At 39.7% G+C, this 24,841-nt stretch overlaps 4 protein-coding genes across 4 annotated transcripts; all 4 read right to left on the reverse strand.

The window, feature by feature from the left end:
• Positions 1 to 553: 553 nt before the first annotated feature.
• On the reverse strand, positions 554 to 1,798 carry LOC140929454 (uncharacterized). The gene is made up of 2 exons (XM_073379246.1): positions 964 to 1,798; positions 554 to 578 (listed from the first exon to the last, which is right to left on the reverse strand). The coding sequence occupies exon 1, from the start codon at positions 1,704 to 1,706 to the stop codon at positions 969 to 971; it is 738 nt and encodes a 245-aa protein (XP_073235347.1). The 5' UTR covers positions 1,707 to 1,798; the 3' UTR covers positions 554 to 578; positions 964 to 968.
• A 6,046-nt stretch (positions 1,799 to 7,844) lies between these two features.
• On the reverse strand, positions 7,845 to 9,786 carry LOC140931748 (uncharacterized). The gene is made up of 3 exons (XM_073381497.1): positions 9,279 to 9,786; positions 8,459 to 8,579; positions 7,845 to 8,208 (listed from the first exon to the last, which is right to left on the reverse strand). The coding sequence occupies exons 1-3, from the start codon at positions 9,784 to 9,786 to the stop codon at positions 7,845 to 7,847; spliced, it is 993 nt and encodes a 330-aa protein (XP_073237598.1).
• Positions 9,787 to 18,960: 9,174 nt separating this feature from the next.
• On the reverse strand, positions 18,961 to 19,937 carry LOC140930642 (uncharacterized). The gene has a single exon (XM_073380361.1). The coding sequence runs from the start codon at positions 19,723 to 19,725 to the stop codon at positions 19,054 to 19,056; it is 672 nt and encodes a 223-aa protein (XP_073236462.1). The 5' UTR covers positions 19,726 to 19,937; the 3' UTR covers positions 18,961 to 19,053.
• Positions 19,770 to 23,625, reverse strand: LOC140931749 (uncharacterized). Its single transcript, XM_073381498.1, has 6 exons — positions 23,442 to 23,625; positions 22,225 to 22,440; positions 21,803 to 21,939; positions 20,413 to 21,501; positions 19,938 to 20,070; positions 19,770 to 19,852 (listed from the first exon to the last, which is right to left on the reverse strand). Exons 1-6 carry the CDS (start codon positions 23,623 to 23,625, stop codon positions 19,770 to 19,772), a joined length of 1,842 nt encoding a protein of 613 aa, XP_073237599.1.
• Between the last annotated feature and the right edge of the window lie 1,216 nt (positions 23,626 to 24,841).

The following is a 24,841-nucleotide window of genomic DNA, read 5'->3' on the forward strand; positions in this document are numbered from 1 at the left end:
TAAGAAGGCAGGCTGGTTCTTTTGTTGAGATCTCGGTTGAAGTAACCGGGATCTCAGCAGGGCCAGCCTGCCTTTTGATGTAAACAAACAAAAATTTTATGAGGAAACAAGGCATGGGCCAAGTCAGCCTGGTAAAGCGGGCCAGCAGGGCTAACTGGGCTGGCTTGCCTTGTATAAACAGGCCCTGAAAATGTTTGATCTCTGATCTCGAAGTCTCATTGCGTTTTCTTTCTATCACAGAGTTTAGAGCTTGTTACAGCAAAGTCACAGATTTCATGATTCCTTAACCCTCATTTGCAAAGCATGTTTTGTCCAATTAACTTTTTTTATGACATTTGGTTTCATTTTGTTAGTTAATAACATAACCTCATTAGTTTGGAAAAGAAACAACAATGTATTTTGCACTGTATTAGCATTTCAGGGACCATGGTCAGGCATAAGCTGCAGGTGCATTGCTGTATTTGCTACCTAAAACTCCTGAGCGCCTGCTAGTACAACTTCATGACATGCTGTACGAATGAATGGTTTTCTGATGCAACTTTTCCAGCTTGTCCCCCACAAACATCCCTAAAAGAGAGCTGTTCAATAAACAAAATCACTGTTAGTATTGTCCAGTTAGAACAGCCTAGCTATTGTCTTGTTATGTTATTGTTATTTTCTCTTGTGATTTAAAGGGACCATACGACAAATTAAGAAACCCAAAATTAAGAACAACATTATTCGTAATTTGGAAGTAGACACGGTCAATGAAGAGGGTCGTACAGGGGGGGTCTCTCACACGGTTCACGAATAGAAAAAACAGCGAATCATGGATCACGGCTATCAAAATTTCATTTTCCCGAATCACGAAAATAAACAAGTAAGGTACTCGTTTTAATAACCTTCTCTTACGGTAGAAAGAGTGTTTGAAGAAAGCAAAATCGTTAAAGGCTAAGTAACGGCTGCTTATTGGAAATCACATACCTAAATCACTCTCGATGGACGGCTCTGACCATTCGTCCACTTCGCGTTGTAACTGCCCGAAGAAACAACAAATCGTCTAAAGAATCTACCTCGTAATTGTCAGCAATAGGATATTCAGCGTCTGAGTCAGTGTCATACTCTTCCTCCTCTTCTACCTCGGCTTCCTCTACTACTTGAACATCTTCAATGGCCTCGTGCGATGTAGAAGGCGTAACAGTCGTAACGGTCGTAGCAGAAGTAACAGTCTCCTCTTCGACAGTGTTAGGGCTGAATGAGACTTTGTCTTTAGGATAGTCTGATGTTCTGTACATGTTTAACGGCAATGTTCCGGCCTTGAACATGGTGGTCTCTTGTCTCACACTTCTCTGTCGTGCAGCCCTCCCATTATTTGTCGCCCACTCAATCATGAGGTCTTTTTCCTGCCTATTTAACTCCCTTCTTGCCTTAAGGTGCTCCAGCTTCGGAATGGCTTTTAGTGGAGTGCTCTGGCGCAACACGGGATAATATGATTTATCATGTGTGAAGTAGTAGGCACTCCAGGGTACTACACGCTTAATGCTTTCGTATACGGTATTTGCCAGATTCCGTGCGTACTGCAAAAGGGTAGGAAACTGGTCCTTGAAATGACCAACTGCGTGTAGGTTTTCAACCTGAACTGTTAGACAAGAGTACAGATCAATGGCGAAGCTTGGGTTATGTTCTTTAACTAACGCCTCCAGATCTTTCAGTCCATTTAATATCATGTTAACCGAACGCTTTGTCTGATTAGAAATAGTTCCTTGAGAACCGCTTGGTTTACCTGTGCTGGCATCGTTTACATCGTTGCTATGCGACAACGCTTTTTCTGTTGTTTTTTCCAAGTAACTGTCAAGTTCTTCCAGAAGCTCGATTGCTTGTTGTAGGGAACGTTTTGGTACAGTCTGATGTTTCATATGAACAGAAAAGGCTTTATACAGGAGACCAAGGTGGCTTAAATACTTTACAATGCCTTTTATTGAGGTAATTAGCTTCACAGAGCCTGTTTGAGCATTGGTGATGAATATGTTCTTATCGTGCTCCACACATATGCCCATAGGCTGCGCAAATGTTGCTTGGTCTCCCTTTCCATTCGAATTGCCTTCCTTTCCTGTGCCAGCAATAACTAAGGCCTCCTCACCACAGATCTTCGTCTTTATTTGCAGGCTTCCAATGTCCACATAAACTATACCAGCGAGATACGAGGCCACGTGTGCGCTTTCACTGCATTCTACAGTTCCGTTTTGTACGATCACGGTTTCCTCGAGTGTTGACATTGCAATACTTAAGATTCCGCCTGGGTTGCCCTTGTGAGACAGATAAAGGATGTTATTGTTAAGGCACATAGACACTGCTTCTGTGCAAGAGGCTGAGTATTTTGTCAAAACTGTAACATTGCCTTTAACTGCCACTCCATCCATCTCTAATGTAATGGAATAGATAACCTTGTCCACATCACTGGCACAAAGGATGATACTATCGCTTGCCTTAGCAATTCTGGATGGTTTGATCTTTTGAGAAAGCTGAACTTTAGTCAAGTCACTTTTTGTTTCTACATATGTTCTTTCTACATTCTTTAGATGCATAGAGAGTCGTTCTCGAAGCACCGGAACTGTTCCGAGTGTGTCAAGTCCTCTCTTCTGCAACTCAGAAGTGAGCTCTACTTTTTTGAGATTCTTTAACTGTAGCGTTGGCTTCTTTGCAATGGAAAATAGTTGTATTCCTGTGGGACAGCTTACATACGCTATTCCATCGCAGTAAGCGAGCGATTTAGCTGCACTATGGCATTCTCCAACAACCTTGACATCTGCTGGGACATGAAGCCTAACTACTAGAAGCCTAGTGAAGTTCTTCAGTGGAGCATAGTCCAGAACGAGAAGTTTTCCGTGCTCACCGGGGCAAATTGCTACGGGATGCGGATATAGCCCTACCTTGTTGGTCTCACTGATTTTGTAGCTGTCTGGGAGAACTGAATGCACCACGCGATCGACGGTGCGGAGACGAGCTAACACAGACTCTTTACTCAAATGTAGTATACAGTTTATGTCCATCCGATCTTTATTTAGGACACTGTCTCTTGGTAGCAACTTCTTCAATTCCGGATCAGAATCTCGGATTGTGTGCAACATTGACAAACATGCTCTCTCCTCATCCAACAGCAACATCCAGTTGGCGAAGCTACACTTTAAACTTTTGCCTACGTGAACGGCATCAGGAAGGCAAACGAATATAAACTGAGGGGGCAACGTTCCATCAGCCTTGCTCTGAGAAATCAATTCAAATGCTCTTTTGTTCCCAGATTCACAGTCCGATGCCAAAACAAGAACCACCGCTCGAGAACACTGAACATTGGATTGAAGACACCGTTGGCAAGCACGAAGAGATGGTACGTGGCTAAGCTGCCCTTGAGCACGACAGGTGTTACAGACAGAAGCAGTCTCTATGCAAGCCTGGCATACACTTTTGCAAATCGCTGTAGCAGGTTTATCAAGAATATGCTGTGATGAGACCGCTGCCTTTATACAACAATGACATGTTTGCAACAGCTCAACCTCATTGAGAAACTGTTCTTTCATCTGTTCTCCTGTTTTGCCTGCCTTGGTTTTGTAGGTGACACTGACTGGCATGGCAACCCCGTTGTCTGTCGTTGACAAATAAGTTACATTTGCCTCTGTAACCACATTCTCTTTTAGAAATTCAGATTTTGGGACTGGATTAGCCTTAACAAATTCTATATCGGCGGTCATCTTCAAACCAACGTTTATTTGCTGTTTCTCGTCGTATTGTATTGCAGGCTTTAAGGCTGTCCCATCGTTCTCCATTGCTGCACCAATTACTTTAACAATCGGTGAATCAACAAGTGGCTTCACGTCAACTGATGGATCTACAGCAAGTGTTAAAAAGGAATCAAGCCAAGGCTTGATTACCCCACTTGAAGTCGTATATCCCGATGAATGCTTTAATCTTGTCGTTCGTCCGGGTCCTCCAAGGTTTAGTTTAGCGTTCTCTGGATTGAAAACTCCACCACTGCCACAGCCATGCCACATGGGACCCCTGATAAAGTTAACAGTCCTCTCTCCACCAAGGAATTTAACAGAGTTGAAAAATTCGACGACTTGTTCATCATATTTGTGGTTTGGGTCAATCATAGCATACGAAACAGAATCGAGATATTTGTAAAATATTTTGTCCTTAGGAATTTGGCCAGTTTTAATTAAACTATCTAATCTGATGCAAACATCGTCTGCTTTCTCCAGCGATATGGGAAATATAAAATATTCCTTGTCTATGTCACTGTCTGTCTCTTCACCATTTGAATTGTAAGACTCGAGGTCTAAATTGTATTTGGAGTCTTCAGAATCTGAAGCTGTCAAGAGGTCGGTGTCTGTGTCAATATTATAGCTCTTATTGTTTAATTCGTTATCTTGGTCACTATCACCAACATCATGATCAGAAAACCTGTAGGGTGGAAGCACATTCGTACTATTACACGTATGGTCACTTAAGACACTTAACCATCTCTGCCAAGATGTTATCTTTTTATTATTATTGTTTACATTATCATATGCTCCATATTTAAGGGCAAACAAGATATTACAATAATAACATTTGAAGAAAGCTAACATCACGACAGGGTTAGACACAAGGATGTGACGTGATAAAAACAACAGCTTTCAGTGCATTACAGAAATCTGATTCGCTTTAAAGGTATATTTTTCAAAATATAGATGAACATTAACAAGTAAGATAATTTTATTTCTTACTCCATAGAGGCATTGAAATGACAGTCTATTTCTTCATCACGGTCGCAGTCATAATCAACATTGTTAGGGCCAGATTGAGAGGCGTTAGTGACGGGATCGGGTCGTGCAAGAAATTGTTGCATGGTATTTCTCATTTTTGCGACCTCAACAGCGGACTTCTGTTTCGTGGCTTCTGTGGATTTTTGCTTTACACAAGCCGTATCATAGTGCTCTAAAATATAAAATAAAATGCAAGAAAATGCACATTATCATTGCATTGAATTTAACTACTACAAAGTGGTCCAGGGAAGTCTAGAAGTTTTCTGCAAGAATTGACAAGGAGTCACATACTTTTCTTGAAGTATTCTGTCCTTGCTTTGAGGGTTCGATCTACTGCCACCAGCTTTTGCTTCTTACAACGCCCACAAAGAATCACCGCCTTGCTGCCATTAAGCTCCCCTAGTACTGAAATAGAAGAGTCATAGAATATATATGGTATTCAGCTTCCAGACATTACATGTTTTATTAATCAAGTAACATGAAATATCGAAGCTGTGTAGGATATGTCCTTTTGCTAGAAATTTATGTCTTTGTGTGTCCAATGGCTATAGACTACATTTGTAAGCGCTGACGTCCAAATACGGACCTAGCGGCCAGATTTTCCCCATTCCTCATCCCCCACCCCACCCCTCACCAGGCACGCGATAAAAATGATGAACAATGGAAAAGCAAACTACAAAAATATTTATCGCCCCTTCCCTCCAAGCGATGGAAACTTTTACCCGTACCATTGTTCATCTCCTCGAGCTCTTTTTTCTGTCTTTCATTTCGCTCGAAATCTTGACCTTTCTTGATTCTTTTAACAAGTTCTTCGTCCTCCAGTTTTGCTGCTGATCTCTTCCTTCCAGTTCTTCTGGGTTTGCTTATGGGCGTGCCAGTATCTGCATTGTGGGTGGCGAGGCAGACCTTGATAACAGGCGATGCTTTTTCAAAGGTGATTTCTTTTCTTAAAACGTTTACTGGAAAGTATTAAGAAAAAAATATAAAGAGGTCATAAAAACCTCCGTTTCACTTTCTATTCTTTTCGCACACTTTAAGGATTAAGCGATGTAGTCTTTACACTAGACTGTCACGGTTAAGCCAGACTTAAGAGCTGCTAAGTTTTACTTAACCCAAAATACGTGTGTGACGGACTAAGTAAAATCTCAAGTAAATTTCCTTTGCATCTCGTTAAAGTCGCCGGGAAAATTGAAACGTTTCACGAAAAGTTTCAAGTGACTTGAAAACCATCCTTACAACCGACACAGCGAACTTACGGTTTCTTGAGCTTTGAAGAAAGCGGAGCATGTCAATCAAGCTTAATTAATTGCGTGGAGGTAAACTTGAAGTAAAATAGCATCGCCCGTGTTTGAAGCTGTATTTTACCTGAAGTATTTAAAATTTACTTGTCTTGAAATATTTCTAAGTTTACTTTGTACTACCATCGTCATCCTGACATAGTCGCCGTATTCTCTTGTTCTTCTTTTAACCTTGATTACTTATTAACCTATAGAAAAGTCGGCCCGTATCTTTCAGAACGGTCCTTGATGTCGTTTAATAGGAAGTAAATAATTTCCTACCTTGTAATGAAGATGTATTTCCTGATAGAAGCGGCCTCTCCTCGTCCCATTGCTGTTGTGTATTTATCGCAAAGGCCTTACTGCCATCTTTTCCCTTTTCGAGACGACAAAATTTAAGTTCAACACAGGAGCCGAGGCCACGTTTCTCAGCCTCTGCCTTTAATCCGGCAAATTCCGCGAACTTTTTAGTAAACACTGCCAAAGATGAATGTTCATCTGTAATTGGAAAGCGAACTCGTTCCTTTCCAAGAAAATTAAGCGAGCCGACAGACTTTGGGTCAACGTAAAATACAATACATTCGACCCTCATCGTACTATGATGTTTTGGATCACTGTCCTTTGACTAGCCTGCGTAGCAAGCGTTTCCAGTCGAGTTATGGCGCGAAAGTTAGAGCGGGTAGCAAGCGTTTCCAGTCGAGTTATGGCGCGAAAGTTAGAGCGGGAGCTTCCCCCTCCCCCCTCATTCCTTTTTTTCTTTTGCTCTCGTCCCAACTTTCTCGACCAACTCGCGCGGAAACGCTCGCTATGCAGGCTACCAGTGACATAGGAGACCATAGGCATAGGAATAGACATCTGATCCATGATAGGCATGTAAAGCACGTGAATTTGCACAACGGATTACTTTAATTAAAGCGAAGTCTGTTACTTGTCACATTTGATGTTTTCAGTCTTAAAATAAGTCTTCCGGAGCACTCGCATCTCAAAATCACGCCAAATAGAGTGGTGAAATCACGAATATCGGTTAATAATTCAAGGTCTTCACGGGTCACGCAAAACCTTCAGATCACGGATCACGACGAATAATTTATTAAATTCACGTTTCACGGAAAATAAAATCAGCCAATCACGCATCACGGGAATACCCCTGTACGACCCTCAATGAAGAAATATTAATTATTATTTGTTACCATCTTAGTTGTGTTGAAGACTTTGCCATATGGTTTATAAGAAGGTCTGTATCATCCGAGAGGGGGTTTTACAATGTCCTCAACAGGATATTAACATTTTCTGTATTACATAACATAATGTTAGCAATTTACACAAATTAATAAACATAATAATGTTGCGTTTACTTTTGACTCTCTTTGACCCTGCTTTTTTAAGTTCTCAGTTTACCTCGGCTTAGTAAGTCCCCTCAAAAGCAATCATTTGGCTTCTCTCATAACAGTTTTCCTCAATTTGGTGTTGTTGGATAAGCCAATCATTGACTGTCTGGCAGGAGGCAAATGTATCTAATTTGTGCTGTTTTGCTTGACTGTCAACCGAAATATACACATTTCCTGATTTGATTAAAAATCAGAATGGCATCCCAAAGAAGTACAAAGTCGATGATATTAAAAACCTTCAGTTCCCTACCAATAAATATGAGACCGTAATTGATATACTGCTTCATGTTCATCCACTCATAACTTTGCTACCAAAACAAAATTAAATTTGCTGTAACTTGTATTGTTATGCTAAAAAGGGAAAAATGTCAAAACTTAAAGCACTGTGTACAGCCATCTTAACAAATGATATTCATTACTTGGATTCGTTTTGCTTCTGCTAGTCTAACACCCCCTGAGCCCCCTGGTGCACATCCATCAAGCCCAACACAGCCATCATCTACACTGTCATCATTATCTAAAAAATAATTTTCATCAAAGTCATCATGTAAAATACAGAAATTGTGGAGAACACATTCTGTCATAATCAAATGGACCATCAATTCTATATCTAGGAGTTCAAGCAGGCTACGTTTGCGCCATCTTCCCTTCAGAAGACATATTGCTCTTTCAACCACTTGCCGAATTGAAGACAGTATCTGATTGAAACGCTGCTGTTGACGGCTCAAGTGTCCGTTATCACGGCAGGGTGTTATGAGCCACCTAAAAATAACCAGAAAACCAGTTGTCAGTTAAAGAAATGTAAATTCAGCTTGAAATTATCTTACACAGAGACATTAGCCTTTCAGGCTTTACAATTTTGAACAAGTAGATTCTGTCCTGATTACTATAAACATCTTGAGGAGAACTTATGGAACTGTGCAAACTCCTTGACAAAAAGAGTAGACTGTGTTCAACTTACAAATGACCTAACTATGCCATTAAGTTTTGTTTCTACATGCAGAAAACAAACCTTTGTAATGGGTAGCCACCATCACCAAGGAGATGGGTGTCTCCAGGGAACTTATTGGCAGCAGTTGAACACAGAGAGGAATTTCTTAGAATACGAGAATCATGCACTGATCCCGGCCATCCTACCAGTACATCATGAGATATCATGTTGTCATCACAGACACGCTACAAGTATCAATAAAAAAAAGGTGGTATCATTGATTATTTATAATGACTTCAATGATAATAGGCCACTTGCACTAAGGGGTCACGTGACCAATGCTTCCAAAGCTACTTAGTGACCTCTTAGTGCAAATGGCCTATTGTTTTTAAATAGAACAGCTTTGTGCTTTATTTTTAAAGTAAAGAAAAAGAACCCCAACAGCCAACACAGACCGCTGAACAGTTAGTCAAGGAGCATAAGAAAAAAAATAAGCAAATGGCATATTTATATATAATTCTAAATATGAATATCCACTTGGCTGATTGTCTTGAATGGCTTCTTTGACTATAGAAATAAAGATGCTTTACATTTCATATCTGGAAGGCTAAAGAAAACAAGAAATCTTAACTTCAAACTTTTATTACAAGATTCAGGGTAATTGTAAAAACATGACAAGAAAAGAATTACTTGCCTGGGTATTAAAGTAAGCATTAGCTTGATTGACTGGAGCTCAAATCCTTATATGTGTACCATCGATGGCACCGATTATTCTCGGAAACCCAGATTGTGCCTCAAAGTTCTGCATTATTGCAAAATCTCATTTTCTGCAGAAAATGCATAAGTTTACCTTACAATATAAACATTACAAACTGAAACAACACTAGTCACTAACAAATACCTTCTTTAATTTGATAACACTCTGACAAAAGAAAATCCAATCTAAACGTATCATTCAGCCATTTGATGTATTCTTCTCGGAGAGTTATCACTGCTTCAGATACCCTCTTTCTGATCCACCCTAAGCTTCTGAGGGTAACATTGAACCTGTCGGTGACAGACCTCATACTTTCCATGTTGGAAATAAACCAAATAAACGTCAAAACCTGCTTATAAATGGGTATTGGTTTTCTTCCAAAACGATTTCCTCTAGGGATTGAACCTGTGGCTGCCACTTCTCTGCTAAATGCCTCGAACGTTGTTCTCGTCATTTGAAAGTGGGATCTGAATTCACTGACAGAGTATAACGGAACCAAGACCTCATAAAAGTTAGCATTTCTCTTAAGGTCATTTCTCATGAAAGGCGTTATCGATCCTATTAAACGAATTTCTCCTTTGTCTTCACAGCCGAGAAGCTCATCGACTGCTTCATCCAACATTTCATTCATCAAGATAAGTTTCTCCGCCATCTTGAATGGCAATCAGTCCCAGGCTCGCTCTTCTTTAGTTGGGAATTTTTCGTGAAATGGAGCACAGGCTTCCCATGGAAATTTACCATTCAGGGTTAAAATGTGTTCCATTTACTGCAGCCGTTAACCAGCCGGTTTTTCTGATTAAATGGTAAACACCCAGTGTTTTACCAGGGTTTAAAACACGAGCGCGTGACAGATTTCAGCAGACGTGATAGGTTGTTTAGCTCATGAATTAATAATGAGTTTTTGAATGTACAGGAAAGAAAAAATATAAAGTAGATGACATCACTGCTTCGTGTTGGCCTAGTTAATAGAGGAGGTAGTTGAACTTAAATAATGATACTGCAGCAATAATACAGTTTGAATTGGGAGCATGACAGGCTTTTCTCACCAAAAAAAATTATGCAAATTAGGCTAAAGGTAGATTGAATGTACCCATGGCTTATTATTAACTGAAACGGGAGAGTACAATTTGTGCCTTCATACAACCGATGTGCTACTTAGGAATTCTCGGTGATTACTTTTTTTGCATTTACTGGCATCCTAAAACACTTGGCAAGGGAATCACGAGACCTTTAAATAAGACATTTCTTGACATAATAAAGAGGTTTTCGAGATACGGACGCGCATTTGTTAGCTTTACTCGCGTGGAAAAAACACGTCAACAGTTACTTCTCATGGGAAATCGTATTCAACGCATTGCTCTACTGTAAAAAAAACCCCGCTGTTTATTGATGACATAACCATAAATATAAATGGTGATAGCAAGAGAAATAATTATCACTTGAATGGGATAATCGAAGATCAAAAACCATACCTTAACGAGAGCAGGGTTTATATCTATTACTAAAGATAAATTGAAAATGAAACATAAGCCCTTTGCCGACTCAGAAAATATAATAATGACAAGCTAAAGTTAACCACCCGAGAAGCTAAATTCCCGAAACGTTTTAATGATGGCTTCAAATCTATTCTTACAGGTGGAATGAAATTATTTACAATTATGTCAATCGAACAGTATACTCTGTTACTGTGTAGTTGGCATGAACATTATACAAAACAGCGTCAGCAAAAAGGGTTCGATGTGATAAATTAATTACGTTTACTTACCTGTGATAAATTAATGTTTACTCAATGAGAATAATTTAATCCCTGACAAACTATGATTCCCAAAACAGGACCTTTTGGAATTCTTGGACATGAGTAACTACAACCGACTTATAACAGCTTCATTTCAACAGCAACTTGATTCTGAAATAATAAATCGTGAGATCTAACATAAAGCTAATAGGGTACGGTGAAGGGAGGGCAACCAGAGGGTTTGGAGTAATCTGGTGGCCCAATCTTTTCTCCGGCATTAGCCAGGGGAAGTTAAACCCTAAGATTCTATGTTGCTAAAGTAATGCTTTGATTTATTTAACGTTTGATTATTGACTCGGTTGTGTTTTCATTTTTTTGCAATTCAAGCTTCTTAAGCCACAGAAGAGAAATTTTTATTGACAAAATCACTTATAACTCACATGTCTAACCAATAGACATGTGAGTGTTGTAACTTCTCATTTCACGTTTTGCAGTACGGATGGCTAGACAACAAGCGGCAAGATTTCATTTTTACATACATATATTAGCCTTTTTTTGCAACTAACAAATACTACTACTAATAAAATGTTTTAATGGTGTTATCATGATTTTGGTTAAAACAATCTTGTCACACTGTGTCGCTGAAATTTTATCTCAGTACCCAAGCCAAAATGGTGACTAAAGTAATTTCTATGTGAATTTCTGAAAGAAAACTAAAGCAAGTCAGTGTACACTCCATCACCTGCTGCATAGAGCCCTGCGTCAAAGAAAAATAATGATGATTATAATAATAGTAATTACAATAATAATAATAATAATACGTCACCAGCTAACAACAGTCCATAAATAAACTCACTGCCCAAGAAGAAAAAATTACAACCCAAGAAGTGCAAAGTTCCGTCGGCTGATATTGTTCATTTCTACTGCATGTAATTTTCTCCATACTAGAGTACGCCTCCTCAGTCTTTGCTGGCTTGTCTAAGAATCTTGCTTGCTATGCTATCTCGAGAACGTGCAAAAAAGGGCCCTTTCCATCATTTGGCCTGGTATTTCGTATGAAACACCACTTGACATAGCTGCATTATCCACTCTTTCTGACCATCGGGCAGTCTCCTGTATTAAATTTATAGGTAAGGTTCGGCCAGGTAACCCGTTATACCCACTTATACACAACAGACGGACTCCACATACTTCTTTTCTGAACACATACCAATGCTTTAAAGGGTTGTAACCCTCAACAGACTCAAAATGGCAAACAAAGACTCGTATGGTCAATGGCCGCCTTCACTTCAAATGGTTTTGAAATCAAAACCTCAGTGCTTTTGAACTTTGAAAGTCCCACTAAGGTAAATTATTAATTAATCCATTCACTTGTCGAACTTTTAAGCGCGACAACCCCCCAATTCCCAGGGAGTTTTAGCCTAAAAATTTGCGAGGGCGTATGCGTGGAATAAATCATATGCACGGTAAAACCAAAGACAAGATCAAGTTTCCAAACAAACTCTCTTTTGAAGTGGAATAAATAAGTGACTAGAAAATGAAAACTAAACGCTGTTTAACCAAATGAATCGGTACAAATGGTCAAAAGGACTATGGAAATCGAATAATTTCTTTACCGCATGACAAAACGCACAAAAATAAATATCTCACGGGTCACACAAAACACATGAGCAAACAATGATCAAAGCCAAAATGAGTAAAAACACGATTTCTAAATACTGTGCCTTACTTTAACTAAAGTTTATTGAAGTTTTGTTTCAGCTAAATCTGGTTTAAGACAGGTGAAGCCACAAAGAGAGGAATAACTTCAGTGTAAACAAGCTGCAAGCGCTTTGCATCAAGCAAGGAAATGTGCACTCTGTACATTACATAAAAGACACACAAATGGGTTTCCAAATCAAGTTTATTCAAACATGAAAGATAAATGGTAGCCAAATTATAAAATGGGCCAATCATGAAAGAACTGTAGCCAAAAAACTGGCAAAGGGAAAACCCAAATGTGTAAATGCGTTAGAACACGCAAATCGAATTATCTCATCAAGTAAATTAACCACAGCCAAAGGGTAAAAAAGGTCAAGCAAAACAACAATCATTTTCAAAAAATAAATACTCTTGTTTCATCTTAAAGTGATACTGTCTCAATTCCACTCCCTGAAACTGTTTTCCTACCAACCTTCTTACTATGAACGCAAACTTTCTTTCTACCTTTAATCTTTACAATGAAATGAGAACCCGTGTTTGGGGGAGAAAGCGCTAATTCGTCAATTTGCGGTGCTCTGCTGAATGGCCTGCCAAAGATACAGATGAAAATTCCCCGATCAACTGCTTAGCTAACGTTAGTCTAAAAGTTAATTGTGGCTCTTTGCCTTTCCCTTGCTCTAAACTGTAGCTATAAAAAGGAGAAAAGAATTAGAAATTGAAATGTCCATTAAAAACCAAAAGATATATCTATACCACTTATATGAACTACGACCTATGGAATAATGTTGATGTGGCTGATCTGCAAGATCAACACCGCCCATGTGCTTGTTGTACTTATCTACAACAGCTGGCTTTGAAACGTCCTGATTTCGCCTACTTACAACAACATCTGCAGCTAAAGGACTACAATTAGTGGAAATTATGCTAACATCTCTTTTGTCATGCCACTTTGTGAAAACTGCACTTCCTTTCTGGCTGACTACCTTTTCCCCTAGGAAACGTTTTTCCTTGGCATATTGAGGTAAGTCTTTACGATTACATCTAACTGTTGCAGAAGCGTAAGTACCGTTTGCTTCTAAATGTTCTAACAAGGTTACAGAGCTAAAAAAATTATTAAAATATACAGGATGGTTCTTATTCATGAATGCTCTAATCAATTTAGTTACAACATCAACCTAGGCTAAAAATTCTCCGCCGATTCGCTTCCTTTCCTAAGTAAACATGAAAATTCAACACATAGCCATTACTACAATCAGCGGCCATACAAACTTTAATTCCATACTTAGTCGGCTTGGCTGGCATGTACTGTCAAAAAGATAATCTACCCGAAAACTGATCATACCCTCACCAATAGCAATATTCTTAGTGGGCTTAAAATTATTCTCACGTTTATTACCTACATAATATAGCACAGCTCTAACTTTGAAAAGACGACCATAATTTGTGTCACCACAGGCAGGTTCTTTACTTGAATCGCTGAAATGCAAATAACAAGATAATTCTTCAAACCTGTTCTTAGTCATAATAGCCTCAGTTCCTTAGTTTCCTATGTAAATATCGTCAGGCCAAAATAATTAGTAGTTTGGCATCTTTTGAATCCCCATGATCATGTTTACTCCAATAAAGGCCTTTAACTCTTGGCATGTGATGCGTCAGGCATTTACAAATTTATCACCTAGCTTTTGCTGCGCGTATCGATTACTTTCATTTACAATTAGATCCCACAAATCAACACCTATGAAATGCAAAAACACATCTTATTCATTAGGATCATTTAAGTTTACATTAACTCCACTAGTTGCCAGGAAATCAGGAACTTGTACGTCAATAAGGTGGGCAGTCCACTGAGCTTCTTCTTCATCCTCCATGTCATCTGCATTAGCCTCAGGAACTTCTGCATCTTCAGAGTCAGCTTCATCTTCTTTGGCTTCTAGGCCATCTAAATCTGTATCAGAAATATCCCCCCTATCCCTCCTTAATTCTCCGAACCCATTAAAGTCCGAGTCCCCAAAAAATGATGCGACCTCAGGGTCAATGTCAAAAGAAGCCGCCTTTGTTTTTGCGAAACGTGTTGGCTTGCGCTCGTCGGAAAATCCCGACCTCGTGTTATTCTCATCAGCTGTCAAAATCTGCCCACAAGACGGCAAATGATTGGTTTATTACCTGTCAAAGTCTCTATGACGACAAAAGAGCAAATGACACTCAGTAGGAGTGGGGAGAGGGTCAAGACCAGCGGCCATTTTGTACAGGCGGTTACGGGCGGTTCAGGGAATTCGGGGGTTGTTGTACACGGGCGGTTACAGGCAGTTCAGGGGCGGATGGGTTAATTAGTAAGAATTTAACTTGGTTACATCGCACGATTACTGCCTGACGCTCTAAAACAAAACAAAACGTTTGCATGATCTCTGCCGTCCATTCACTTGAGTGACACTGGAAACAAGTTTTGCAGTGCCTTGTCAAACACATCATGTCATATCACACAAGGGATTTTCTGACTCTGGCCCTCGTGTATTTAATATTTCCACATGATATATGGGTCGCTCCTTCAAAAATTTGATCAAAGTGACAAAGGAAATATAAAATGATTTAACATAATGTCTTTTAAGCCTGGCGTGCACCGTCCAAATAATGGGCAGTCCGATCTTGATTTGTTTATGTGTTAAAGACCAACAGTAAGTCTAAGTTCATGTAAATTACTTTCTACGGGTAGATGACGCGAGCTGTTATTTTTAAGACATTTTGAAAGATCAAAATCTTTTTCACTTTAACCAGAAAGGTCACGTCACCAAAAAATGGTTGCATGGGACTTTGGCTTCTCACATTGCCTTGTGCTTAAATGACGCATCTCTGGCAGATACTTAGCGTCTGGTTAACTTATGTTCCAGTCTTAATTAAAATTATGACTCCAAGCAAACACCTTTCTATCGCATTCCAGGGCATCAATTTACGACACTTGCTGATATATTTTTTTGAAATGTTACATGAATCACAGTGTTCAATGTAATCGCTATTTCTTGATTCATAGAAGGCAAGAAAACGACCTCAGGTGCTCTTCTCAAGCATCCATGTATTCCAATGTGAGCACGGTTGATCTTCTCTTTAACTTCCTGTCTCAGGGTCTGGGGGATGTCCTAACTGAAGTTATGGGAGCTATAATGCTCTCACCGACACTAAGACCATCAATGTTCACTTTAGCCAGTTGCTTTCTGGTCCCCATATTCATGAACTCCGTCTTACTATCATTCAAACGTAGTTTATCCTTGATCATCCACAATCATATAGCCTGTATGCATTGCTCCATTGCCTCAACTGCATCGTTTTGCGAACAAGCCGAGTCAGCATTGAATGATAGATACAGCTGAGTATCGTCTGTGTATGTGTGCGATTGTGGTAGATAGTTCTTAAGAGCGGTTTTCTGTAAGGACCGACTAAGGGTATGCAAGATAGAAAAATCCGATTTTCCCAAACTTTGCCAGAAAGAAGGCCTTGATGAACTGTTTCTGAAAATATAACTTTCGGGTCGTTTGGGGTTTTACTTATTTTTTAGTGAATTTTTTAAATTTTGACCGTTAACGCCGGCTTTAAACACGCCGAAATATGCACTTTTGCAGAAGCTCCCATTAATACCTTGAAACCTTTCATAAAAAGATTAACCAAGCAAATCAAACTATCGTCTTTTCTCAGATTATCGGTGTCGTCAAATGCAAATAAAATGTAAACGTGAAAATTTGACAGATTTTCTAATTTTAGACCTTTCAATGGTGATTACAACAACAGTATTTTGGCTAAATTCAAGGCCTAAAAAAGCACTCTGGTACATCGCTTTGACCAACAAAACTATACTACGAGGAAATATTATCATTTCAACTAAACATCGATGAAAAAAAAAATTGGGGTAAATGAAACGGCGAGTTCTGAGAGCGTTTTCAAAATGGGTTACCTGGGCCATTTTTGAGCGACCTTTTGAACTTGGAACGGTTCCAAATTAGTGGAAATAGAAACCCAGAGCTCTTTAACTCCGATTTTCCTTTGCATGATGAAGCCTGTTTCCTCATTTCTAGCATATTACCAATTAAGGATACTAGTCTTTTCAATTTCTGGTACTGTATTCCCTAAAAAAGAGAATTTGGAAAGTCAAAATATGAGTTTGCTCAGGCGTTTGCGGTTTGTTTACCAGTGAAGTAGAAATCGATTGTCTTTGTACTTACAACACAAATAGGTGATCAGCTACAAGGTTAATCAATTCACCAATTGCTTATAAAATACTTCCTACCTTACAGATCTTTTCCTGGATCGAAACCACAGCACTCATTAGATAAGTACGAAGAGATCATCGAACTCGCGCGCTAACACAATTTGCATAAAAACAACTGACCATGAAACGCCACAGTACACCCAGTCAAGTGTATTCCGGAACCGCAAGTCTCATTATATTTTTAGCAATATTGCGTGTTTTGTACTGTACTGACAAAAGGCACGGGATATTTCTATAATAGATACTTAAGTGTTAGGATAATTCCTAAATAATCGTACTTACCCTGAATAGTGCTGGGTAAAGTCTCTGAGACTCAAGGTAAAAACGACGCGCAGGAATAACGAACCCCGGGGGTACTCCCTCATATGTGCCGCTGGACCGGGTATGGTTTTTGAACTCTCTGTTCTAAACAGGGTATATCATAAACAGAGTATGTATTTTGCAATTTGTTTCTCCTAAACAGGGTCAGGGTTTCAAATCCTCAGCGGCTCACATATACCCTAGTATTGGTCGAGTAACCCCCGGGTTACGGACCCACAAAGACAAATTAAACAAAACTTGTATGGATCGATTCCTTTCTTTCGTTGTCAGCAAAATCCTGTAAGAATTAAGGGAAAATCTAACATCGGGTAGATGAGCGCAGATTTAGGAAGCGCTCGTTAAATTAACAATGTTTCTCTCACATCTGCTCTTAGTCTTATACGATCATAACGCTTCCCGTTAATTCTACGTATAAACATCGTCAGTTTAAGTGATTATAATACGAGTCAAGTTATCGCTTTGCTTAGAAGTAGTAATTGTAATAATACAATTATTTTCGAACAAAACAATAGATTTTAAGATCCGACGACACGGTCCGCGGAGCGAAGGGGGGAGGGGGGATTGCGCAAAATTAGGAATGCGCAAAAGTATGAGGTCACCAGTAGGTACAAGTTTAGAAAGAGGTCAGCGTGTACATAAAAAAAACTGGAACTGAAGCTTTTTTATACGTGATGAATCTGACGAGCTAAAATAAACTAGGTGGGACCTTTTTTTTCCAACCATCTCGAAAAACGAGATGCGGCCCCTCCTGACAACTGTTATCCAAACTGTTAACAGTAATTTGACTCTTAGGCGTTACAGCCGCACCCTTTTACTAGATCCCCTAACGCGGCAAGGTACTCTGCCTTGCGCCTTGGGTTAAATTCTTCCGTGCAGATATCAAAATACTCGCATATGTTCTTCAGCATTGCAATGCTGAGTGTTTTCATGTTACCTTTCTTGGTCAATTCGCAAAGGTTTAGGTTGTCATAAGCGATGGGATGTTCTAGCTGTACTTCCTCTAACACAGCCTGGCGGGTGTCGCAAAACTCTTGTTCATCCTGAGAAGCTTGTAAATCTGAGTCGCTAACCTCTACAGCGTGACGCAACTTGCACGATAATCTTGAAAAGAAAGACTGTATCTGCTGCGAGGTAAGAAACTCATCACTCGAAAACAGCCTCGAACCATCTGTTTTTTTCGCAAAATGCATATCTCTCGCCACTTTCTCAGGGTTTTGTTTGTGGCCTGTTTGCTGTCCAAGCTCAAATTTTTCCTCCAGGTACTTTCTTTGTGATTCGTTAAACCGTGACGACTTCTTTGCAGTTTTCAATGCCCAACCCTCAGGTAAACTGACACCGTGCTTCTTCTCCGTTTCCCTTCCTTCAAATACTTTTGCAATGCCAATATCGTCCTGAAGGATAACGTGGTACGTTAATTTAGCCCTGTCCAACAAAGTCTCTTTCTCCGGAATCAACTCGCATTTGCCAAACGACATATGCCTTTCGAGACTCGAGTATCTCTCGTATACCTTGATGCAACCTTCATTTGGGCAGGAGAACAAGACACAAGAGTCTTTCGTTTCTTCTACTGCCATCGTTTCATTGGGTCTTGGTTTCTTTGAGGCTTCCTTGGATGCCTTTACAAAGTCACCAGGGGAAAATCGGCAAGTAAATTTGCAGCTTTGTAAGACATCAGCAACTAAAAAAGCGAACATTGAAATGGAAGTCTTTTTTAATTTCAGATGAAACGTTTTTCGCGTTTTTTAAAGGTTTGTTAATTTATCATGTACACAACTGACTGAGTTGTCTATAGTAGCCATTAGTATAGACTCTCTTATACTCTGTTAATATTGCCCGTTATCCGTAATTATTAGCTGACTAAGTCAGTGAGTATTTGCAACACTCCAATACAGTACATTTATATATCACTATGCCCGTATATTTTTTTTACCTTGAACTTTCGTTTGGCTGATCTCCCTTCCATTTCCGACGTTGAAAGCTCTCCAAACTGTCAACTTGTCTTTGCAGTACTCAAAGTTGTTTAATGTGCTGATACCATCGAGTTTTACTTGAGGCAGTTCACAGGCGGAAACGGCAGCATTAACAACAGTAACGCGAACCCCGGTGACACCTCCATTTGACAGGATAGCTGTCTGAAGCTGTTCAGCATTTTGCACGTCGTGGCCCTCATTTACATACCTGCGGACATGGGCCTTGATAGTCGCGGCTTTTCGGTCACAAGCCCCCTTGCCTCCTTGAGGGTCACTGAAATCTACTCTGCAAACGTCTATCCCAGTGTTTGCCTTCATTAGGGTGCATGATGCTATTACAGCAGAACTGTGATAACATCCCGCGTTATCTTGCCATAGAAATGCTCTGTTGATTCTAGGATTCTCCTCTTTCAGCGACCTTAAGGTGTGCTCAATAATTCGCACTACAACTGAGCTGTCTTGTGATGTATTCTCAACTATGTGGACGAAGGACTGACTTTCTAAAAGCCCTCTCATTTTTCTTGCGATGACACTTATATGCCACGATATTCCTCGTTTCCCGTACCAATCTGATTGGTTTTCTCTATATTTGAGCGGTAAAAACTTCATAGCCCAATCTTGTGTTATGAGTACAGAGGTCTCATCTAAAGCGCTCAAGCACGCCGTCCTTGCTGTATCTTGCCTGACACACCTGAGTTGATGTGCTTTCCAGGAGTGGATTGCCTGGACTGCATGACTATGCGTGTACAAGACGTCTTCTAGTTCTTCAGGTACAAACGTTGACTCAGTCAAGAATGTTTTAATTGAAAAAAGAACATTACTGAGACTTTCACACTGTGGACACTGAATGTCATGATTATGAGAGCATTGGGATCTTAGTTCATCGTCCTTACTATCGCTGAGAGCGTATCCGCTGCAATGGTCTGCAACCGAGGAGGACTCGGATACATGAACCTTCAAAAAAGACAAAGTAGTAAATTTAGTGACCGTTTGAAGTTTCTGAGCTTTCATCTATTGTACGCGCAATATTTTTGCCAAGTTTGGTTAAAGCAATTAGAAAATATGAATCTTTGGCAGAATAAAGTACACACCTAGCAAGGCGAAGACGGTCGCCAGTACAGAGAACGGTGTTCTCTTGCCCAACAATTGTATAATTAGTTTGGAAAAGAACCCACCGGATTTAATTAAGCCCTCACGACAAAGTTAACAGATTTTGCCATTTTGCCAGTCTCGTGGCAGTTCGTTATATATTCCGGTTTACTTTCAGTTAACCATGTTTTAAACCGTATCTGATACCTTATAATCAGCCTTCAGATACTGCTTGCCTTCCCTCAGAGACACTTTCCATTTTTTGGCAGTCTCTCTGTCCAGACCTCTCTCTTTAAGTTGGTCCACTATTCCACACAAAGCTTCAAACCCTTTCGCGCCATCCGAAGCAATGTAGTCGAGCCCTTGCAAGGACTTCCTTACGGTCGCCCCGCAGGCAGACAGGACTCTTAACATCGTTGTTGGGCTGAATGGAGTGAAATTCGTCTCCTCGCAATAAGCCTGGTACTGCTTTACTAGCCTGTTAGGGATCATCGCCCTAATGACATTTGGGGTTTCTAGTATCTTTCCAGAAGATAGGCGGAGATATCGCTGCCCAAAAGGAAGATCCTGGATCACGTGCGGGCTAGTTATGTAAGTCAAAAAGTGATCCAACTGTTTATTTTCTACTCTCATCCTAGGACTTTTTGCTCGGGCTGGCAAGGCACCCCGCCCATATTGAAGAGAGTGCTGTCTTGCCATTTTGAACCGGTATTTGGTGATCCCTGGAATGTAGTTTAGGATACGCTTAAACGTTATCAGGTCTGCCATGATTGATAATATCTGACGCCTTGTTTCCCAGGTAGATGCGTTTTGGTAAGACTCCGCCAGTGCCTTTAGATATTTTCGGTCTTCTTGTCGTTCACTGATGCCAAGTACCTTCTCGACTGAGCCAGATTTTTTCACGGCCTCCCAGAGGTAGCCTTCGTCTCCTGGAGCAATAACGTTAAGGCCAGAAACAATAACTGACTTCGCCTTTGACACATGGCTTGCTCTAGTACGTTCGCTGGCTGCCTCCCATCGCTTTTTGTATGACCTGACTGTATGAGCGTTACATGAACGTAAGAAATCGTTCAACAGAGAACGTCTTGTTACTTGACTACTAATTTGTGGATCATCGCCGTTAGAACTCTCGCTGCTGCTGCTCACTTGAGAGTCCGTTTGATACAGGCTAGTGTCGATCTCGGAGTAGTGTCCTGATTCGTCAAGCTGTGGATGAGAGTATTCGTCTCTTAAGGTCAGCTGGTGCATTGACTGGCTAACGTTGTCTTCAACTTCTTCACTCTCCACATCTTCTCTCTGTACGCGTTAGAAAGGAAAATGAACTAGTTAGCGCAGAAAAATATATAAACTCGATGTCGCCGCTGTAGAGCGAATGACTTTTTTTAACGGCGTACATATCACCACTGCAATGATATGTAAGTGTTCTCGCATCAATACATGATATAAAGGAGTAGTATGCAAGGAGGCTGGGGTCATCAAAAGGGAAGGGGAGGAAAACTCGCCTTTTGCTGAACCTCACTAAACTATTAAAAGCCACTCGGACAAGGTTATAATCTGTTATGTTCATGCCATAGCTATACAATATAGCTCTATCTACCTGTGCGATATTTTGTGATATCCGCTCTTCCGGTTTGTCTACGTTAGATCCTAAAGCTTCTGTGGTCGATTCTGAGCTGGGAAATACTAATAACTGTGATGCTTCTTCCAACTTTCTCCTGCATTGCTTGCAGATTTCTGGAAAAAATAATGGATTGCAGAACATTACTCAGAAAATCTGTGCCAAACTCTTATAGCTTCTGTTTTTGCTCATGATGCTCTTAGTTTTTGAAATATTGCAGCTATGTGTTGAAACTGTTCGGTAACACGTTTCTTGATTTAAAGACTTTAGGGGGCGGGGGTATATCCGATTATGAATTTAAAAAAAAACAAAGAATGGCAGTGGAGGAAATTGAAACTGCCATTTTTTTACGCTCTAAACCCGGCAATGTTGTAAAATATCACTACAGGTTTAACACTCACGGGAGCCTACAGGAAGCAACACTTGGGTTTGCTGGTAGAGTAGCTTGGAATGTAGAGACGATATTCCTCTCTCCCCTGACACTAAAGTTCCATGCGATGACCATTCACTGGGAGCAGTGCATATCCTCTTACTTGAACGCCATCTAATGCCAAATTTGTCTCGATGTCTTGGGCATATTGTTAGTTCAAGGTGACTTTCGTTTAACTCAAAAATCCCTTCAAAGATAAAAAAAGGTTGTAAGGTGCCTTTTCCTTAACAATTTTTAGCGTATATATCACAGCGTCATTCACATTTTATTCGCTTCTTCCACGTTTATCGTTAATTTATGCACCAAAAGATAAATCAAAAGATTTATTTTTACTTTTTCTTTGGACGTCCATCATCCCAAAAGCAGTTTTTGTTCCTCTCTTTTTTAAAGTTCCTGTGAAACAAACAAGGCTGTAATGCTCGCGATAAATCTGAGATGGTTTATAAATGTAGGCAATATTAATAATTTTTTTTAAATAAACTTCTCAACGCACTGAAGTATTAATGATCAGGAATAAGTTTAAATTTTGCGTGTTCACTGAGAAACACGGAGGCTTTTACTTTTGCGTTTTGGCTCAGCTCAGATGTTCTGATATTGATCTTAATTTGATTAAGTCGGCTACTGCACGGGTTAATTATCACTCATATCTTTGTCAGTAAAATTCATTCTTGAATAACACGCTATGTGTTTTAGGAATATGTCTAAAAATATTTTAGCGTTGTAAGTTGCAATCATGGCTCTTAATTAACGGGGTAAAAATTGTATATGAAATGCAGTAAAATGAGAAGTACACGACATTAAACAATCAAAGCAGGTGCTGAGCGTCACGCTTCATTAAGCCTTCCTTTCAAGTCATTTTCCGCGTTACCCTTGTAACTAAACCTTGAACATCGTCCAGTTTTATTTAGTGTGTAAATTATGGACAATAATTAAAATCTACAGGCTGCAGACGTAGGAAAACTAGTGATGTTTCGATAAATTTGCGGACACCTTTCAAAATATAAAAACAGTCTGAAGGCAGATCACGATGCAGCTAAATTACATTTAGTTTTAGTCTCATACCGATTCTTCTTGATGTAAAAAGATTGGGAGGCGTTTATTTTCCTTTCTTTAAATTATGCGTCTATTTTTTCTTTTTTTTTTTTTTTTAACGATGGCCTGTTTAATACAGACATCTACCTTACGTACCTGCACGTGCCAACAACAGCTTTGGTTCAGAGTCTAAACTAGCGTCTCGAATGTTGCAAGAACGTAGATGCCCTTGTACGGCTTTTGTACACTTGACGAGGATCACGCTCTTCACATTTTCCGGATTGTCCACACTAGAACCACATGTTCCTCCTGCAATCTGCCCATACTCACACGAAGCCATTTGCAAGTACACAATGACTGAATGAAGTCAATGAATAAACTGCACTGTACAAATTAACAGGTGCAATTAAAGACAAAGAAGTAAGCCAGTGCTGCCTCTTCGGAATGCGGGCTCTTCTCGATTTACGGAGAACAACTTGATAATCCAGGAGAAAAGATTTTTTTATCAGTCCAAAACAAAAAAAAATTGAACTACCAAAGATGTCCCGACCTCTCCGCGACCATATCCAATCCTGGGTGTCCTGTGGCATTCAATACTTGTTCATGTTGCACGTTCAGGTGATATATGCGCTCGGCGATTTTTGTCAGGAACTTCCATGAATGCGGTTCTTTCTATCCAAGAAAGCATAGTCAAGTACCTCGCACATTGATTTACCTCGCATTTGTTGCCGCATTTGCGTTGTATCAATAGACTGGTACTACAGAGTCGGCGGTAGACAAAACTGACATGTCTGAGCAAACTGTCTCTAATTTCCAATTTTACTATTCCAAATTAATTGCATGGCTCAAAATTTAAAAGGTAAGTATTTCTAAGTAAAAACAAACTGGTAGAGCCAAAAAAACGTCATCACGCAAACAAAAGTCAGAGCTCATGGCGTTTATTTCCATGAATATGAAAGGTCAAAGGTCACTCATAATTGATAAAATGACCTGTTTTGAAATCGCGCTCAGAACTCGCCGTTTCATTTACCCCAATTTTTTTTTTCATCGATGTTTAGTTGAAATGATAATATTTCCTCGTAGTATAGTTTTGTTGGTCAAAGCAATGTACCAGAGTGCTTTTTTAGGCCTTGAATTTAGCCAAAATACTGTTGTTGTAATCACCATTGAAAGGTCTAAAATTAGAAAATCTGTCAAATTTTCACGTTTACATTTTATTTGCATTTGACGACACCGATAATCTGAGAAAAGACGATAGTTTGATTTGCTTGGTTAATCTTTTTATGAAGGTTTCAAGGTATTAATGGGAGCTTCTTCAAAAGTGCATATTTCGGGGTGATTAAAGCCGGCGTTAACGGCCAAAATTTAAAAAATTCGCTAAAAAATAAGTAAAACCCCAAACGACCCGAAACTTATATTTTTAGAAACAGTTCACCAAGGCCTTCTTTCTGGCAAAGTTTGGGAAAATCGGATTTTTCTATCTTGCATACCCTTAGTCAGTCCTTACAGAAAATCGCTCTTAATAACCTCAAAAGGCTTACTTGCATTGATGGTGA

This window comes from Porites lutea, chromosome 3, assembly GCF_958299795.1.
Source record: "Porites lutea chromosome 3, jaPorLute2.1, whole genome shotgun sequence".
NCBI classification, from domain to species: Eukaryota; Metazoa; Cnidaria; class Anthozoa; order Scleractinia; family Poritidae; genus Porites; species Porites lutea.

What these genes read in the sequence shown, in the direction of transcription:
- LOC140929454 (XM_073379246.1), bottom strand. Translation starts at nt 1,706, where the DNA reads ATGATATTAAATGGACTGAAAGATCTGGAGGCGTTAGTTAAAGAACAT.
- LOC140931748 (XM_073381497.1), bottom strand. Translation starts at nt 9,786, where the DNA reads ATGGCGGAGAAACTTATCTTGATGAATGAAATGTTGGATGAAGCAGTC. An exon ending in GTGTTATCAAATTAAAGAAG is followed by an intron (nt 8,580 to 9,278) that starts GTATTTGTTAGT and finishes ATGTACTGGTAG; the next exon opens with GATGGCCGGGATCAGTGCAT. An exon ending in GGTGGCTACCCATTACAAAG is followed by an intron (nt 8,209 to 8,458) that starts GTTTGTTTTCTG and finishes GGTTATTTTTAG; the next exon opens with GTGGCTCATAACACCCTGCC.
- LOC140930642 (XM_073380361.1), bottom strand. Translation starts at nt 19,725, where the DNA reads ATGAAGTTTTTACCGCTCAAATATAGAGAAAACCAATCAGATTGGTAC.
- LOC140931749 (XM_073381498.1), bottom strand. Translation starts at nt 23,625, where the DNA reads ATGGCTTCGTGTGAGTATGGGCAGATTGCAGGAGGAACATGTGGTTCT. An exon ending in GCTGTTGTTGGCACGTGCAG is followed by an intron (nt 22,441 to 23,441) that starts GTACGTAAGGTA and finishes TTATCTTTGAAG; the next exon opens with GGATTTTTGAGTTAAACGAA. An exon ending in TATCACAAAATATCGCACAG is followed by an intron (nt 21,502 to 21,802) that starts GTAGATAGAGCT and finishes TAACGCGTACAG; the next exon opens with AGAGAAGATGTGGAGAGTGA.